The sequence below is a fragment of the Ixodes scapularis genome, unplaced genomic scaffold, assembly GCF_016920785.2.
Source record: "Ixodes scapularis isolate PalLabHiFi unplaced genomic scaffold, ASM1692078v2 PGA_scaffold12__126_contigs__length_90152505, whole genome shotgun sequence".
NCBI classification, from domain to species: Eukaryota; Metazoa; Arthropoda; class Arachnida; order Ixodida; family Ixodidae; genus Ixodes; species Ixodes scapularis.
In genome coordinates, this window is record NW_024609838.1 from 2,602,131 (window position 1) to 2,621,489 (window position 19,359).

General features: G+C 47.8%; 1 protein-coding gene across 2 annotated transcripts; it reads left to right on the top strand.

The window, feature by feature from the left end:
- The first annotated feature begins 916 nt into the window (after nt 1–916).
- LOC115323459 lies at nt 917–16,915 on the top strand. 2 transcript variants are annotated; one of them, XM_040207538.3, is made up of 9 exons: nt 4,314–4,568; nt 5,576–5,990; nt 6,483–6,660; nt 9,891–10,003; nt 11,346–11,427; nt 13,119–13,184; nt 13,840–13,933; nt 14,781–14,913; nt 16,199–16,915. In XM_040207538.3, exons 1-9 carry the CDS (start codon nt 4,540–4,542, stop codon nt 16,337–16,339), a joined length of 1,251 nt encoding a protein of 416 aa, XP_040063472.1. In that variant the 5' UTR covers nt 4,314–4,539; the 3' UTR covers nt 16,340–16,915. The 2 variants fall into 2 exon arrangements, with proteins under 2 accessions (XP_029839701.2, XP_040063472.1); XM_029983841.4 differs by lacking the exons at nt 4,314–4,568; nt 5,576–5,990 and adding an exon at nt 917–1,961.
- The last annotated feature ends 2,444 nt before the right edge of the window (nt 16,916–19,359 follow it).

Sequence of the window (19,359 nt, forward strand, 5' to 3'; positions counted from 1 at the left end):
ATTCTGAGTCATATAAACTACAAAAATTCACATAGCTTTTCAATGTCATTACTTGGGGGGAAGAAATAAAGGTAAAGCTAAAATACCTTGCAGTTTGCATTCCTAGCATTTTTTTTTTATTCGCCTGTCGGCGTTTTCTCCCAACAGTGAACTCAACTCCGTGCTCGCAGTACCTGTTTAGGTATGAACCACAGCACCTAGGTGACCTTCAAACGTAACCACGTCACGTGGTCAAGCGATCCGCAAAGCTACAACGTAATGTAAACATGTGTCGCCTGCAAATCCTGAACCGACCACACATTTTGTTTCACAAAAATATATGCACAAATCGTTTTATTTTGTGCACATCTGTGAATTTCTGAGTAAAGCCAGTAAAGTCGTAAAGCTTCGAAAATGCCTGCGCGCGCTAGGTCGCTCGGGCACTAATCTTGCATGCGTGTGTTCCGCTTGGGTTGCGCTGGTCTTGTAATAAGTTGTGTTACTCGCGAATCAGTTCTAAAAGTATCAGATCAAGCTATCGGACACAAGCGATTACAGGAAAATAAACGCGCTTCAAAAAATATCGGCGCCATGCGCCCAAATCGGGAAAAAATGTGGCGCCTCCCGCCATCGAAGCAGACGGTCTTCTGCTACGCTCGCGTCTGACCAATCGGAGCCCTTCCCTGATTCCAACGGCCGCTCACGCTCGGCCCCGCTTCGAAACCGTTCTTTTCCACCGAAACACGTTCCGTGAACCGAGTTTCTTTCGCGGATAAATTGCGGGATTGGTCTTCAACGGTGCACGCTTCGTCTTATTTGTGATTCCGGGAGGTGTGGCGGAGGAGAACCCCGCGAAGAAGCTGCGGTTTCAGAGACGCGAGGAGCGCAAAAATTTTGCGCGTCCGCCCGGGCGACGCTTGGCGCGTCGATCCTTCCCGGCATGCGTCGCTCGACGCGCTCTGCGCACGCGCACAACGGACCCGGCGCGCTGTAGTTGGTTCGTCAACTCCCTTGTCCGCTACCGGCCGCGCTCCTCGACAATTTCTCGGAGGAAAAAGAAAAAAATATTCTCGCCAACAATCGAGCAGTGCACCGCGGTCCCGAACCGAACCGAAAACCCAGCGAAGATGTCCACGTCCAAGCACAAAGAGATCGTCCTCGAAACGATCGACCAACTCCGAAAGCGCAAGGCCCGCCCAGACTTCGAGCGCATTTGTCACATGCTCTACCGCCGGCATGGACTCACCAAAGTCGAGGTCCAGACCGAACTCGACTTGCTCGTCGACGCCGAAGTGGTCATCAAGGTGGACTACAAAGGCAGCACGAGCTACCGGAACGCTGCCAAGTGGGTCCGCTTCAACAAGTCACCGCTCTCTGATCCCGCGGCCAGCGCGGCCGCTGCCGCCAACGCCGTGCCCGTGGTCGCGGTGTCTATCAGCGGGCACGCCACCACGCAGAAGGTGAGCCGCATGATCGGCGACGCCGTCAAAGATCTCTGGTGCGCCCGTCAACGCGCCGGCGGCGGTGCATCCAATGCGGGAATCACCGCGTCCGAAGTCGAAGCGTTCCTCCAAAGCAAGGAGGCCGGGATCCGACTAACCAAAGGAGCGCTCGAACTCGCGTTCGAGAAAGAAGTGGCTGCGGGTCGACTGGTCCGGTTCGCGGGTGGCTCGTACGGGCTGTCCGACGCCGAGAAACAGCGGCTGGAGCGCTGCAACGCGGCGCCCAAGGTCGCACCGGCATCGTGCAGTCCGAGGCCCAGCAAGCCGCCGATGGTTCCTCGTGAGCCGCTGGGCCAACCACCCGTTCTGAACGGCGAAAGTGCGCCGGCGGCGGTGGCGGCGCGGCCCAACGCGATGCTGGTGGTTCCGGAGAAACGTGTGGCGGTCGCGGCACCGCTCATCAACTGCAACAACAACAACGGTCGGGCTGGACTTCAGGGTCCCGCTGGGAAGCGTGCGAGACCGCTAAGCAAACGCAAGGCGAGTGAAATTATTATTATTTTCCCCTTCTGGGGGGTGGGTGCGTGGGGTGCGTGTGTGAGATTTCTTGTTAGCGGTGGTGCGCGCGGTTGCACGTGCTCCGATCACGTTTTTTAAGCGGCTGTGGAATGTCCCGAAATTAGGTTGTGCGCGTGAAAATCGCTTTTTATTCTGCTTCATTCGTGTAAGGTTACTCTTAATATTATTGCATTTTATTTTTATTTCTTTAATTTGCACTTACGCGTTTTTATTTATTTTTATTTTGCAGGCTAGAAAGGGTGTGAAAGGGACAAACAATATATAAAACAAATAGTAAAAACGTGTGACTTTTTTTCTTTTTTTAACTTATTCTTGCTGTACGCGCGCGCCATGTGTTGACTGGCCGGTCGGCGTGGCTCTGTGCTGCGTCTTTCTCCGCTCTACACATCTTGCAACGCTGCACACCGCTCCCTCTCAACAAAAAATTAAAAAAAAAGAGTGACTCCGTCTTTCGACGGAGCGCCAGGAGCCGCGTATTGTTTATAAAATGCCCCACGCGTAGCCCGTATTTAAATGAAAGTTTCCCCTCAAAGCTGCGGAGGCGTGTTGAAGCGAGCCTCAGCGCCCCATCTGTCCAAAAACGGCTAAAAAAATAATAAATAAATAAATAAAAAATGTGGCGGCACCACGAAACAACAACAAAAAAAAGTTCAACCAGAAAAGTAAAAGGGAATCATGTGACGCATCCTTTGAGCAATCGCAGATACGCACAAGTTACGCATCGTCCAGAAGCTGATACCGATTCCCTCAGCTATCTGGGTGGGCCATGGAGCTGTGGTTACCACGAATGCTCAACAGAACAAGGGCGGAACAAAGGTTGAAAAGGCAGTGACAGCTAGGAGCATTGTTTTCGCGTGTGGGACGCGACAGCTTCGTCGCGGTGGATCGGAGAGGCCAAATGTGTAGCGGACATTCGTAGCAGACGACGCGTCTGCCGACGCAACCGCCATTGCCCGCTCTCTTTCGACTTCGCCGCTGCCGCCACTACTTCGCATCATCTCGGTCCCGCGCAGTCCCGCGCCGCATCCAGGCAACATCCAGGCTTTTTCTTTTTTTTTTCTTTTTTTTTTTTTTTTTCGTACGCGTTTTTATTGCTGTTGGCCGTGCGGCCGATCGCGTCATCGGTCGCCCGTTCGCGGTGTGACGCAGAGCTCTGACGTTTGACCACGTGCGGCGCGATCAAGGGTTCCGTCGTACGAAGTGTTTTAGCACGCACTTTCACGTTACCCCAAACAAGTTTTTTTTTTATTCTTTTTATTTATTGTTAATGTTTGGCGTTTGGTCGTTTGTTTACTCCTTTCAAGACATATTTCGTAAACATTTCAAACTAAACAAGCAAAAAAAAAAAAAAAAAGGGGGGGGGGGGGGGGATTGTCGTCGTTTGCTAGAGCGCAAACTCCCGAACATTTTCTTGTTACGGTGTATATTTTCGTACCGCGAAGTCCTGCGCCGTTTCATATGTCAGCGTTGGACACATAACCGTCAATATTATCAGTGTTATTTATTTTTTTTTTTTTTTGTGGTTTATTTTGTTTTTGTGTCTGAAGAGTTCCTTTAGTCTGAAGGTGATTCCACTTGTACTTGTGGCAGCGTTGAAGGACGAGCAACGTATTCCCTTTTCTTTTCAGTATTGCAATGCTGCTCGTGTTTGACACTACACTTTCTTTAAATTTCAGGCCGGCGTTCTCGTGCTAACTATAATTTTTCCCTTTCTCTTCAGGTGTCGTCTGCTACTCGCCATTCGCGTTGGTCTGCTTTCGGTGACCTCAAAACGCCGAACTCTGCATTGGCTCTGATGGAGGGACAGTGGGTTGACCCCGATGCTAGTTGCCTTGAGGCCTACCCACTATCCTGCCAACTGGAGCCAATCGGAGCTTGGTGTTCTTACGTCACCGTAACCCTTGCTCGAGAAGCAGACGAACTTGCTCTCCACATAGCTTTAGCTGTTTTGTTGTTATGAAGCATGGTGTAAGGCGCAAAAAAACAACGGATGCAAGGAAGAAGACACACAGACCAGCGTTCTATAACTAGCTCAGCTACAAGTTCTACAGTTTTTGTTGTTGTTTTGTGCGAACAAATATATTTTTGTGACTAAAATAAATAAAACGACAGTTACCACCAGCAACGCGCTCTAAGCGTTCCCTTACAAACATTGCGCAAATCGTGCTACACAGAAACCAACGTTACTTTACAGAAACATACAAAAACTCTGGACCACCCTGGGCACTTCTGAAACTCCGTGGACAACTAGCGCCATCTGTCAGGATTGACCATCAGTTTGGGAGCTTACATAGATGGCGCTACGCGGACCCACCTTTTTTTTTAATTTATTTTTGCCCGAGTTTTGGAAGAGAGGTGTGTTGGGGTGTGTTCTCTACGTTTTGCTCGTTCCGCTGGCTGTCTGTTGACTGCCTGCGACGGATGTGTGGTTATTCGCCTTTTCCGGCAGGGTACGATCCGTTCAGTTTGGGGCGTTTCAAAGGAGTGCACGTAGCGAGAGCTTCACACAAAAAACGCTTCGTTCTCTAACCCTTCGGCGATGTTCAAAGCAAGACCGCTGGCTCCCAGGTATATTTTGCTTGTCCGATGAAACGCGATCTTAGGACATGCTACCTTGCCCCCTCCGTTCCTGAGCAGCATAAAAAGAAATTGTTACGTGAATGCGCTTTGAATATGTGTCTCCTCTAAACTACCTGCTTCTACAGTGACAGTGGTTCATACGTTTTATTGTTTTACTATAGACATCCAGTCGTTTTCGCCTCATTAAGAACTCGTTTGTTCTCCCTCGGTCTCGAACCTCGGAGCCATCTTTGGCTCGTGAACTCTTTCCCCCGTCTTGCAACGAGTACTGCATCTGTTTATTGGGAAATCTGAAATCCTTGATCAATTGAAATCCCACCGCTGGCTGTTCGGGCGCTTCGCAGCGCGGCAAACCAGAGGCTCATGGCTTGACAACTTAAGAGCGTGCTGCTAAAGTTACGGGAATACAGGAAAGCAACATGAACGGCAAAAGGGACGGGTTGACTACCGAATTGGTTGTGCCGTTCGAGTGAGACGAATCATAATAGACAGGTCACGTCGGTCTCACTTTTCTAATTTTCTGTGCCTTTTTATTTTTATTTATTTATTTACGATTCGAAGTTGCGAGGAGGACATGGGAAAGGGTTGCTTAGGAGCTCTGCGGTTCTACGTACGGTAGTTTTCTGAGATGTACGAAAATGCGAAGTTTCACGCGTATGTTAATTGATTAGAACTAGGATTTTACCCGACTTGTTTTAGACCCTTTGGATGTCAATCTTGTACAAAACCTATAGTTCCTGAACGTGTTACATTTTCACAAATAAACTTTGCAGACCTAAATAAACTGTCATAACCTTTTTGCAGACCTAAAACATCTGTCAGTCATTACAAAAAATTGCGGCTAAAAGTCATGGTGGTTGAGGAACTAAAAAAAAAAGCATAATTAGCTACGAAAGTTAATTCATCACACCACAGAAACGATAAAGGACACTGCCATGTCTGCCCCCCAGTAGCAGACGATATGGCAGCAAAATGGCAGGCATCCTCTCTTGCAGAGGCCCCATCACCTACTGCTGCGTGCCTTTCTGCCGGTCATCCAAGAACAAACGGCAGCCAGGCATCTTCTTCCACGAGTTTCCGTCGGACACCGTCACCAGGCACAAGTGGCTGAAAGCTGTGGCACGCGAGAATGTCTGCCCCAAAGGGGCGTCTGCCACCAGCGTCGTCTGCTGCTTACATTTCGCAGCAGACGACTATGTTGACGCTACCTGCAGCAAGCTTAGGCCTGGCGCAGTGCCCACCATCTTTCCGGGGCGAGAGCCGTCGGAATCGCTTCCTGAACAGCAAGTGACAAACGGAAAGCTCATCTACAAAAAGGCAGATATTTTGCGCGAACCGGAAACTGGATCATCTTCAACTGCTATGAAAAAAGAGGAGCAGCAACAGATGGCGGTCAAAAGCAGTCGAAAGGCAATTTGATATTGTCCTGTTCTTTTTCTTCCATTACTCTTGGTGTGTGTCAGTTTAATAGTTGTACCAATGTTGGTACCTCAATATTCTGACCTTCTCCTCCTTCCTTGATGCAGCTTCTTGTGCTTTGATTGTGAATTATTTGTATGTTGCCGGAGCATTTTGCCCTAGAGCTTTACCACAGGCCAAGACCAATCTGCCAGATTGAGAAAAAAAACCAAAAAAACCTGAGGCTTTGTTTTGTACTGGACAGGTTAAATGTACCACAAAAGGTAAAGGGTTAAAAGATTTAGCCGACATGTCGCAAGAATAAATTCAGAATAAATTTAAATTAAACCCGACATGCGCTCTGCGTACTTGTCTTATCTGCTATTATGCCGCAAAAGTGGTGCCTTTGTATTTTCGTGCGCCGCTTGCCTTTGTAGCATTGGTCGACTCGCGCATCAAAGTTGACCCGGGTTGTGACGGTCTTTGTTCCTTTGGACGACACAGAGGATCAAGAAGACGCATGGGCCAGACTTCCTGGAAAACTTGGACAGCCCGACGATGGAGGCGACCGAGTTTTTCGAGGACGATGAGCCACACTGCTTCATCTGCTGCCTCACCGCTGCGTCCAACGTGACCGGAGACGTCGAACCCCTCCTCGTCTGCCGTGACTGCAGCACGAAAGGCGAGTTCTCCTCTGAAGCCATGGTCGCACTGCTAACTCATGAGGGAAGACAGTCTGAGGCGTGTTGCTTGCTTGTACGACGATTCCGTCATAATACACAAAAACTGTTTGCGGATGCGTTCGGACATGCTTGCGACCTGTCCGCAGATGATTCTGTCATCATGTCTGCGGCAGACACCTTTCTTTGTGTGATGTGTGAGCAGTTCGACCGTTTTCGGTATTGGGGAATTTCTCACCCTCAACCGCTTGATTGTTTTTTTTCAAAATTACATTGGGTGCCTTCAAAATAAAGTTTCTAACTGCTAGCATAATGGGAGCAAAAATTAAAAAAAATTTGGTGCTGCCATTTGTTGGCAGACCTGCAAACTAAGCCTTCAGCAAGCCTCGTTCATTCAGAACAGTTGAGTGCGTGGTCTGGCGAAATCAGACGAGTAATACTCATCTTGAATGGCTCTGCATTGACGAGCTAGGCTCGACTGACACAGTCGAGAGGTTAAGGGGGCACTCAAGTGGATTTTGAGGTCATGCATTTATGGTGATAACTCAAGCTAGGGGCTGTAAGCATTTTAAAAAGATACCCGGAAATTACAATAACGGGTGGTCGTTTTCCCTATTAAAAACTAATCGGAGGTCGTGATGTGCCTCTTTTTCCGCACCTTGGGGCAGTCACCAGGGAGTGACGTTGGACGGCGTTTTCAAACAATAATTGTTGTATGTCTCCTACATCCAAAGATTTGATGTTTCTGTCAAAATATAATGTATGATGCACCTACAAAAAGAGCAATAATAGTAACATTCTGAATCTCCACGCAATTAACTATTTTCCTTTGTCAAATTTTATGGGGTTGGTGGGGACTAGGGATGCCACGAACCTCCCGAGCTCGGGTTTGAAATTTTCGAACCTCGCTAAGATTCAAATTTGAAAAGAAGTTCCGATTCCAATAATTAAAGAAAAGTTAAGGTTTCTGAAAGTTTGAGTTCGAAGATATCAAATTTTTTGACAGATAGTTTGAAATATTCAAACATTTAGAATTTATTTAAGATTAAAATTAGAAAAATCCGAACATTTCAAACTTTTTTGGGGTACAAGTTTGAAACAATAAAAAGTTTGACTCCCAAGTCTGAATTTTGCGGATAGAAATCAAATTCCACAGTTTCAAACTAAGCAAACGTCGCCTAAAAGCAATGCTGGCATAAGACAACTAAATATACAAGACAGCATATTCACGCCATCCAGGCTTCCCAAGAAGTTCTAGTTGCTCTGGGCGTTTATTTTCAACAGGATGATCCGTGGGATGGAGGGAACACAGGCACAGCTGATCAGGTCACGACCGGTAGTTATCGGGCTAACCACGTTGCCGCCGTCTGAAACTTTTTTTTCTTCGACGAATGGAAATATTGGCCGCTCTAAAATGCAACCGGTCACTAATGATAATGGAGTAAGCGCCGATTCAGTGGTCGCTGTAGCGCATCGTCCTCACACTCCACACACCTTTTTTTGATGCGAGGAAATCTAGAGACTTGCATTAAAAAATGCAAATGCCATGAAAAACAAGCCTCTACAAAAAGCACTTAAGTGCCTTCTTAAGACTCCTGTCTCTCACTATCACGATAGGGTGCAAGACTTGCTTCCAAATCGTGTGCATCCTAATAAACATTGCGTGACCATTTAACAAGAGCTGCCGTGGGAACACCACGTGTTAGTGCAATTCTGGTGCTTGGTCGTACGGGCAACGTCCCAAATCCTGCCTGGTCACAGCTTCCGGTGACCGATTAAGGCTATTATGCGCATTGGTAGCCGAGCGTGACCGAGTGAAAATGGAGCATACAGGTAATGACGTTTCTATAGCGAGATCATTCCTTGTGTAGTAGATTTTGCTTCAGTTTGTTTGTACACATCGTGGCTGGGTATCTATTCTTGCATTTGTGCTGGTTTGTGAAGACAGGATGCGATCTTCGTCGCGAGGTTATAAAAGCCAAAGGTATGAGAATTGGAAAACAACAATGTTCTGGCAGTGGCTTGTTAGAGTTCATATTTCGTTAGTCTTGTTTTTGCGTTTTTTTTAGTTATCCCTCTACGTGTTCTTTGCATTGTGAGAACACTGGCCAAGCTACTTTCCTGGAATTCAGCTCTGAACCACCACGCGCGTCTCGCAGAAGGACTAACGAAAGAAATTACGAGTGCAAAACAACAGGGGAGGGCCTAAAGTGCACAAAGTGGTTTGCAAACACCAAGACCTAATGTAGTCTTACCGGTGATTATGGTGATTACTTATCGGTTGCCTCAGGAACACGGGGTTCCCTCAACCTTCCTCTCACTGGAGTGTCTCGCTCAACGGCTGTGCACAAGGCGCATTCCCTCGCTTGTGGGAAGACGAGCCACCAGACTGCATATCACCGTAATATGCCGAGCCAGAAAAGCCGGCGTGACACCTGTGCCGAAAAGCTCCTGTGACTCAAAAACTGTGATGGATGAATAGGGTCGTGACGTCAGAGCCACATGACCTAGGCTCGTCTGTCTGGAGGAGCAGAAAATTTCCATCCGTCGCCGAGTCCGCCCAGAGGCGCTGCGATCCTGCCGTCGTCATTCGTCTGTAAAGAGCGTACCACGAGGCGGGGCCGCCGAAGGCGGTCGGGAGAGAACACTTGTGCGATGAACGCAGTGCCGTCTACCCGTGTGGGCCGCTGTTCTGAGTCGTCGTCTTCTACGAGTGCAGATGCTGCATCTACGTCTGTTCCTGCTCGGCGACGGGGTCGGCCATATACGACTGAAGCCGAGAAGGCTGAGACGAAGGCTTGGCGTGCAGCGGCATGCGCCCCAAGCTGGCCGAGGATGCGGTAACGCTCTCGCGATCCAATCCTACAGGCGACGCTTACGCGTCCTCCGACCTTTTCAGAAGCACTGAGGGATAGCCCACTTGTGGTAATTCCAGGGCCCTGGCCAATGGTCCTTGGCAGAAATGGTGCTACTTAGTCACAACATGCATAAGCAAACATTGCTAACTGGAAAGGACAGTCGCCTTTGGTTCATCGCCCCTTTCTGCAGTCACAAGTTTCGCAGGTCACGAAATCTGAAACTAGCATTTTGCTTTCCTTTTTTTGATTGCACATGGGAAGTTAAAAACTCTGTATTTTCACCTGATTTGCTTTTGCTTTTAGGTGGGCTATCTTTCACGATATTACAATAGTTCCTCCACCTTTTGTGATTCCACTTTTTCTTCTTTCCGCAGCACATCCGTCGTGTCTCAACTACTCTCCCGAGCTGGTGAACGTGGCGCAACTCTCGTCGTGGCAGTGCATAGACTGCAAGACCTGCGCCGTCTGCAACACAAACACAGACTCGGTGAGTTGCGCACTTCAAATCGCGTCGAGGCAAAAGTGAGACCATTCGCTTCGAGACGAGCCTACTTTTCGACGTCACCGGCGAGTCTAGCGACAGTTTCTTCGGCTCAATTTCACGGCTTCACGCTCAAATCACTGGGTGCTGCGAGTTGTCTTTTCAGCTTGTCCCCTTTAAATGCTTGCAAAATCAGTGCTTCGTGCATGCCTTATTTACTCGCATAATGAATGCGCTCGCATAATGAACATACCCCCACAACGTACCAATATTTGGACTTACTTCCAATTTTTGGCTCCGCGAGCTAGCCATAAAGCCAATTTTCTTTTGCCACCAAACGTTCAGGCCAAGTCAAGCCAAGCCAAGCCAAACCGCTCTCGTACAGGCCTTCATGGCCAGTGATTGCAGTATGCATAGGAAACGTAGCAAGTAATAGTTTTGTTCGATTTACCTGCTATCTTCTGCACAAGTACAGAAAAGTGTAGGGCAGTGTACTTTAGGTCTGTGTATTGAGATACGACCAGAAGTACGCCACCCAACACTTTTCTGCACCGGTGTAGGAAGTGCAGGTAAATAGAACGAAGATGGTGAAATCTATTCTCGTCACCGCAAGGAAAGGGCAAGTTGGGGCTTGCATCTCTCGATGAGAGAGCATATCCCAATCTAAAATGCTCCTTCGTATATCTTAAAGGGAAGCTGAGGCGATTTTGTATTTGTATTTGACCTCCAGGATCTAGAATATCGAAATCATTTGTTTTAATTTGGCGCACGGAGGTTGTTGAAAATTATTTTCAAAGTATCACCGAAGGCCCTCTTTCCCGGAGCATGACGTCACAAAAGGTGTTCTCATAATCTCCGCTCTTGCGCATCTTCAGCACCTATCAAAGGTATGCACTCCCACACTTGCTAAAGAGGGTAGAAAAAGGCGTCAAGACCGTTGCGAGGAAATACACCTGGCAAGCTTGCAATTGCACACACAGCTCTCGAGCGACACGCGCCTGGCGGCCGAAAAATTCTTTTACGACGCCACGACTGGTCGGAGGTTTCTTGTGCTTTCTCGCGTTTGGTTACACCTTCGGGGAAAACAAACGTGATGTTTAGATTCACGGGATAAAACTACGCTAGAATCAACCTCCCTTTTTGAAACAAGTGTTTCAGCTTCCCTTTAATCCTCCACACAATGGCGAAATCAATAATGCTACACGAGGAGCCGGACTTTTTTTTACCACGATTCTTGAGGTGAAAACTAGTACAGAAAAACAATGCGTAACTATTCTGTTCTTTCTTATTTTTTCATCCCTTTTAACTATTACGATTGAGTGAGTCGATGCCCCTCTTTACCCTTCAGGACGACTTGTTGGTCTGTGACAACTGCGACAAGGGGTACCATCCGACGTGCCACAAGCCAAAGATTGCAAACAAGCCCATAGGTATGGACGTTCCATTTTAATTCGCCGCCTTTTGGTACGGTTTGGGTGTTGCCTCTGGTCTGCTCTCTGGAGTGGACAATGCCGAGTGGAGCTACTAAGGGTCTGTTCACACGATGCATCTTGTTGGCAAATCTTGTGTCGCGAAACTAAGCTTCAAGAATGCACTAAGGAAGCGCATCGCATTAAAATCATTAGACAGAGGTGGGTCGACACAATGAATACGCATTCATTCAGCCCATGTAAATGGAGTTTACATCGCATTTTGGAACGGAGAGGATTATGGGAAGGCGCTCGCTGCGGGAGCGAGTGAGCAGCTGAGAACGTGGCGGCGGCCAACCTCGTTGGCGTTGCGGAGAGTGGTCCCGTCGGGTCAACCGCAGTTTTCTCCCGAGAAGAAACGCGAGATTTTATTGCCATCATAAAGGCTTCGGCGCAAACACAACCAACGCTGAGAGCTCCGAGCACTGCATTGTCGCGGTCAGCAAGTTTGGAGTGGCGCAGCGCGGTGGCGTCTTTGGAGCGTTTGGAAACGATCTCGCTCGCTAGGGCGTGTGCACACACGTCGCCTCTGGTCCAGAGTGGCCCGGTGGCCCGGCCAGGAGCCCAGAACGCTTGGATTTTGATGTTTCTTCTGTCTCGTAACTTCTTGCACAGCACCAAAGACAGCAGGCACAATGTTTACACTCTCCCAAAGCATCGAAAGGCCTTCATGTGCGATTCACTGGGAAACGTCGTCACGTGCGGCTGGTGCCGGAAACGCAGCTTTAACTTTAAGCTTCGACACAGCGTGGCGCCACCTTCGCATAGGGCTTGGTGCACATTCATGTAAATGTTGCTGCGCCGGCTTCATTCGAAGGACGATTGGAGTCAATGCGCTGAAGTTGCATTCATGTAAACGCGGCTGATGACTGGGCAGAGGCGACCTTTAAGCGGCGCAAAAATTACCGTAATACCTCGAGATCATTTGCCTGTTCTTTGTTGTTTGTGGCCTTTCCCCGTTTTGTCAGGCCTAGAAAACTGAATCCGACGAAGTTTACCGAGTGGTATTAATAAAGCAGACCATCTCTTCACTCTGTGCATACTTCATATCATTTTTGATGTGGAACGCTTAATATTCCTAGTGTAGATCACAAGGTTTGGCGAAATTCTCGCAAGTCAATATGTCACAGATTTCGCGCATCAAACTCTACGTGTGAACAGGCCGATTTTGCAAAATCTCAGTTTCGCTAAACTGTTGCATCTTGAAAAGATGCATCGTGTGAATTTAAGCTACGCTTTAGAGCAAGTACACTTTGGCCATATTGGTGCGTAGAATCAGTAGTGCTATTTATCACCAGATTTTTCCGACCCGACGTGCCCGACGAAAGATGCAAGAAGTGCTTTCCGTCGTCCTGCTTGCTGAAACAGTTCACGATGAAAGCAAAACAATGCTGCGTTGATCTCCTAAGATCGTACGTTCCGCTCAGAAAATCGCGTTTCAGATGGGCGACTGTCGCAAAAGGCGTCCCAGAGTTCGAAGCACCAAAATGGCGGTACCCATGAGCTGCCATTTTGACCGTCTTGGCGGCACTTTTGAAAAAACGTGGGCCCATATTTAGAAGTTAGAACCTTGAAGATAAAAGTTCAGAGCCCCAATTGTGTGTTTGGCACGATATGTTTCGTGCATCACAAAAGTTTTCTGCGATCACCAGGGAAATGGTTCTGCAAGGCATGTCTGGAGGCGGGCAAGAAGTCTTCTGGGCCCAAGGTCAAGATGGGTGAGTTCTCCGACACTAAAACGACTAGCGCTCGGAAACATTGTCGTCGCACGTCAGCTAATTATAGTTCCACAAGGGTCCCAAGAGTTGGTCTGAAAAGAAACGCTTGAAGTAACTGAACATAACATATTTTTCTTTGCAAAAGCAAATATCGACACAAAATCCGTTGCATCTCGTCATGATCAACGACCTTCAAAAAAGAAATTATTGTATACTAGTTTGCACTCCGTAAAACTTAAAATTTTAGACTTGCATACTGTAATATCTCAAGAAATGCCCCTAATCCGAAAGATAACCCACCTCTACTTTTGGCGTGGCTCGGTATTTTCCCTAAGACGCCGAACGATAGCCTACTTCTAGTAATTGCACTGCCTTGGTCATCGGTGACTTTGGCATAAACAAGGGCAGTTGGCCATGGGACCTATGCGACGAAGTGACTGACATTTTGTTTGACATTGTAGCGACTGCTCAGGTTTTGAGGGCGAGTAAACGAAGCGTAAACACACATTCTTTTGATGCAATATTTTTTCAACTTCCTTGGTTATACATCAAAAGTGAGCCCACACTGTTTTCACCTAATTTTCTCTCGATTTTAGGTGGGCTATTTCGGGATATTATGGTAGTCGCCACTTTTTTTTTTTTGCCGTGATTGCAGAAGTTGACCCGCCTGCCGGACTTCCCACGCCTTGCGATTCGCCCGTACCCGAGGACGAACTCAAGGATTCAGATGAGGAGCCGCACTTGGATCTGTGAGTCTTGGTCTCGGATTTTCAGTGAAAGTGCGTTGTGTTCTTTTCGACATCACACTGGATTGCGCCGGTTTGCGGGAATAGAGGAAGTAGTTTACGCCGAGTAGCCTACATTGGTTCTTGGTAAAGTAACTTCACGGCAAACCAGTTATTTACATGTAAAACCCAGTTTGTTTCGCGTTTCACTAACTTTGGATTCGTTGGCAGTGTGTCGCTGCAGGCGTAATGAGCCTCTTTGACCTACTGAAAAATCGGCATGTTTAGTGTTTTGAGGGATGTCAAAATGTTGCTGAGCCCATTTGTCCTTGTGAAAAATATTGGCGTATTCGGTGTTCTATGGGAAACGTTCTTCAAATGTAGCACTCTTAGTTGGTCTAGTACTATTTGTCTTACTGAGGAACACCATATATCTGTGTTTCGACAACTGAATAACCTGTGAACATTGGTATTCTCGACTCCTTTGCCGTTTTTCTACCAGTAACTTCCACGCCGTCACGAAAGCTTGGCATACTTTAGCTTTGTTTCGGCACAGCGGCTTTCGAAACTAGGTTGTGGCAGAAGGTGCAACTTTGCTCCTACACTAAAATACGGCATACTTAGTTCACAAAATAACCCTCCGTTTGGATTTGAGAATGATTCCACTATATGCCAGTCGACGATCGTTGGATTCATTGTACGATTAAAAGAATAACCAGGGAGTGGTAAATTGCGCCCTAGAAAAACAGTGCTTCGTAAACAAAGCGACAGGAAGTGTACCATCAGCACAGCATTTGTGGCTTCCTCCGTAAACGTACGGAATCTGTTCGGAGCAGCGCGGTACATGTCGAAACGTGCCGGCGCATTTCAGGGCTGCATACTTCACCGCCTTGGACCAGTATCCGGACACAATTCCCGACGCAAAGTGCTGGTCCATCGACGAAGTGGAAAAGTTTCTGGTTCACGTCGGCTTTCCCGAGCAGGCCTCTGCCTTCAGAGAACAGGTGAGCTTTCCCCTGCAGCCCACGTTTCCGGGGGCGTGTGTCAGTTGTGGCAACATCATCGGCCTGTCAGTGCTCGTTTCTCGAGCCTTGACATTATTGTGTGATAGAACAGTCATGCCCCTAGCATCAAAGCAAAGTTGAGAACCAGGGGGACGGCGACAACATAAAAGATTTGTTTGTGTTTCCGGTGCAGCGTTCGGCTGGTGTGGCCGAGTGCTGCTAAATTTAGTCACGCACGTTTTTGTAACTTTTTCTTTTTATGGAACTCTAGCTTTGTACAACACAACTTTTTACACATTCCATGTAAAACGTCTCAGCAGTGTACAGGGTGTTGAAAAAATATATTTGCAGGTTTTTTTTTTTTTATTAGAAAAATGGAGTACGCATTGCTGAACGCTCATTTTCCGCCCAAACTTAGCGCTACTGTCGAACCCGACTATATTGAACTTGTTTACATCAAATTACCCCTTATATTGAACAATTTTTGTGCACAGTAGTGTTACAGTAATAATATATAGCAAAATCTATGGTTACATCGAACAACAATAGCAGCCGCTACCGATATATCGAACTGCCAAGTTGACGCGGCCGCACGTGGCCGCTTGGACGAAAGAAAAAAAAAGCCAGCTTGCTCTGTCGGCTGGCTTTTCCCCAACGCAACCGGCCGCCTGCGTTAGCGGAAAGCCAACTTGCAGAGCAAAACGGCGCTCTGCAGAAGGTGCACCTGCCCGAACGTGCTTCGTGCTCTCGGCATAGTCCGGCGCCAATTCGCGAATATAGAACACAGCGGCCTCGGCACTTTCGAGTCCGTCGACAGCGTAGAAAAATAATGTTATCGCGGATGCAATGAACAAAAGCAGCAGAAAATGCAAGACTATTTCATTGTGTAATATGTCAGCAGAAAGCGCATTCATTCAAACTTTTATATTGAATTACCCGCTATATCGAACTGGTTGACTTTTTTTCCCCGAGTTCAACATAAACGGGTTTGACTGTAGTGGTCCGAAGCAGACGCGCAAAGTTTCGGGACTAGCCGTCACCGTCATTCAGAAAGAGCGGTTTTCTGAAATTTAAATGGAAAACGGTGACGGACGGAGCCCTACAAAACATGAGGCTGAATGGTGCCAGTTATCACCGCGAACAAGCAGCGAACAAAAGCTCTTTACATTTTTGGGGGGCGACAGGCTGTACTTCATTGTTGCTATGGGGGAAATCTCTGCTTCGCTCGTCTTAACAATGCCGAACCAAGAAGCTTACAAAACAAACGCTTTCCTCTCCGCGGCAGGAAATAGATGGGCGCTCCCTGCTGCTTCTGAAGCGCAGCGACGTCCTCACCGGACTTTCCATCAAGCTGGGACCCGCGCTCAAGATCTACAACCACATCAAGAGACTGCAGACCGGTCTGCCCAACGGACACCTCTACTGAGCGACTCACTCAAGTTCGTACTTAAACACGTGTACATACTTACGAAAGACTGCTCAGAAGCTTGACGCACCGCACGTCGCCGTGGCACTTCGGTGCAAGCTTGAGCACCGCCGGCACGTGCGTGTCAAATGCAATGTTCCGACGCTGTGTCAGTCTATTGACTGAAGAAAAGCTTGTTTTGCTTTAAGTGTAATGTGCGAGTCTGATATTCGAGGTCTCAGATTTGTCAGAGGACGCCGATTCGACCAAAGATGTTGCATTACGTGTCGGGTTTGTGCGGTAACATTTTTCCAACAAGTTGTGGCTTTTTTTTTTTTTTTTTCGCCTTCATTGGTAGTGCGTACAAGTGTTTCTCCTGTAGCCTCAAGTGCAAACGAAATGCGGTCGGACCCCGTCGAGCAACATTGTAAGCGGGTCGCAAGCGAAGCAGCACATTTAGTCATTGCCATTTCTTTCCTTCCAAGTGCTGCACCACGTTCGATAGACTCATTTCACGTTTTTTTCTTTGTATCTTGCCCTTTATTGCCATATGTACATAAGAGTATGACTTCCTAAAATAAACCATTGTTCAAGAAACAAGTTGTGAATATTTCTCTGAAAGGCTTTGCGGTGCTCGAGCGCAGCCGAGTATGTTGTGCCCGCTTGGGGTTAGAGAGCCTGCAATTAGAGTGTTCAACTGCTCAATCACTCATTGGTCAGTCGTTATCACATGGTTTATGGACGCCTTGTCGAGTCCAATTTTTGCTGGGGGTTAGTGAAACAATACAGGTTTTTGTTTTGGTTTTTTTTTACTACACTCAGACTTTCCACAAGCCTAAAAACGATTTAATATTTGACGATATGCATAAGCAGGTACTTTTCATTGGCCACCAATCTTATATTGATACGTCAAGTAGTTTTTAAATGTGAATATCTGTTAAAATCGCATTTTGCATTTGACCGCATATCTGGCAACAGTGGTTGCTGCTCCGGTTTTGCCTAGAGCACTATACACGTTTGTAAGTCCGGCTTCAGGGCGCCGCCATCTTGCCCGGCTGGGGCGCGCTTGTGCGCGGCCATAATCCGATTACGACGCCTTAGCAATGCTTCGTAATCGGATTATGACTCGTCCGAGCGCACCCCAGCCGGGCAAAATGGCGCCGCCCTGAAGCCGGACTTGCAAACGTGTATATAGCTCCTACGGAGCAGAGTAGGTCCTTTGATCCGCGTGTTTTGCCGACAACATGGTCGACAGAGATGCGTGTGAAAATTTTGAGACGGCAATTTCCAAGGCAATGGCGTTTGAAGCAGACGATTGTTTTACGCAGCGGAGATGGACTTTATGGATTGGCCGGAGCGGGTCACATGAATGGTGCGACGTTGCCGTGTCGTCAGCTGCACCATGCCGCTCGGGCAATTTTTAAAAGAAACTACGTTATTGCATGGCACACAACTTAGCACAAATTATTGTAAACTGTTCCTTTATTATGCCAAAAACTATTGTCGTTCCGTACATCCCCAAAATAATCGAGAAACGATTTTCTCATGCTCCCCATGCATTTGTGGCCGAAGTTGGAATCCCTGGGCATTTGCCGCTAGTCGCCGAGAGATGGTGCTCTAGATTGCGGCACCCTGCACCGAAGGAGCTATATAGTGCTCAAGTTTTTAAGCAGTGGCCATGGTGCTTTAGGCAAACTAAGATGCACAAACCCATTGGTCACAGTCAAAGTGGGCGCACTTCCCAAGCTCACAGGCTGCAAGCTAGCGAGCAGTGCTGTTGATCAGTCCGTTGAGAGGTACTGGTGTTCCCTTTTCATATTTCGTTGTTTGGAAGCAATTACGGCTTGTACTACATGTCTTTCTGTAATCCCTGCGCTTGCGAGCGGCATCAAGTACTACCAAGACCGGCACATTGCACTAAGCAGACAAACATGGAGGCATCGACGCACTCATTTTGTCGTCTCTCAACCTATTGATATTGATAGGGGTTGCTAAAACATGCCGTTTTTCCCGTCTGCAGACTGCCTCTTTCGTGTCTGCAGTCTGCAGACTGATGCGAGGTTTCACGCTTTTGTCCGCTGTGATATGAATCGGCATCGCACTTGCCTTTCACTCGTTTTAAAAGTAAACACTCCATGATATTGAAGACTGCTATCCCGCCATCGCCTGGTCGGGAAATGCCAAACATAGTGAGTATTGCGTCCGACACAAGAAAGATATTTAACTTGCGGACATGAGTGCTGTGAAACCTCACATCACGAAGTTTACAATGAGACTGATTCTACTACGATTTCTTTTGTAACGACTGTGTGACCACAGAGAAACTGCTAGCAAACGACACACTCATTCTGAATTCCGAACAGTTTCGACGGACAGCGTACAAGCCACAACCATATCTCCGAACAGGACCGCCCGCAGGACCTACAGAGCCTACACAGCCTGCAGAGCAACAGGCCAGGGTGCCGCTCGGACAGCTTTAGATGGCTCGATCCAGCCAACCAGCCAGCCATAGCCTTGAGGCCAAATGCTTCCAACTTATTGTAAGAACGTTTATCGTGATGCCGCCTTCTGGCCTGAAGGCCTCGCAGTAGGTGGGGGGCGATAGACGAGCAGACAGCAGCGATAGACCAGAGTCGAAACAACCTTCTTTCCCGAGCTTCTCGGCGTTGCCGCTATGCGGCGTCGATTTCGCTGGAGTCGCCAATAGGATCTACTTAAAACGAGAAATGTCAACGCCACCTGTACGGGGGCGCTGGAACATTTCCGACGTGCAAATATATTATTTTTCAGGCATCCTCCTTTCGCCATGGTATCGGAATAATTCCGACAACGTACATAAGCGACCATTTCTCATAGACTGTGCATAGATTTGACCTCGCAAATAGTGCAAAACCTTCACAGAAATAGTGCAAAACCTTCGGTCTTTTTCTACGCAAACCACAAGTGTTCCAGGCCCAGCCAATAGATGGTGCCAGCTTGTTCTCTCATCTAAGGTCCCTATATACCAGCAGGTCCCTATATTCGAGGCAGCGCTATTCCCC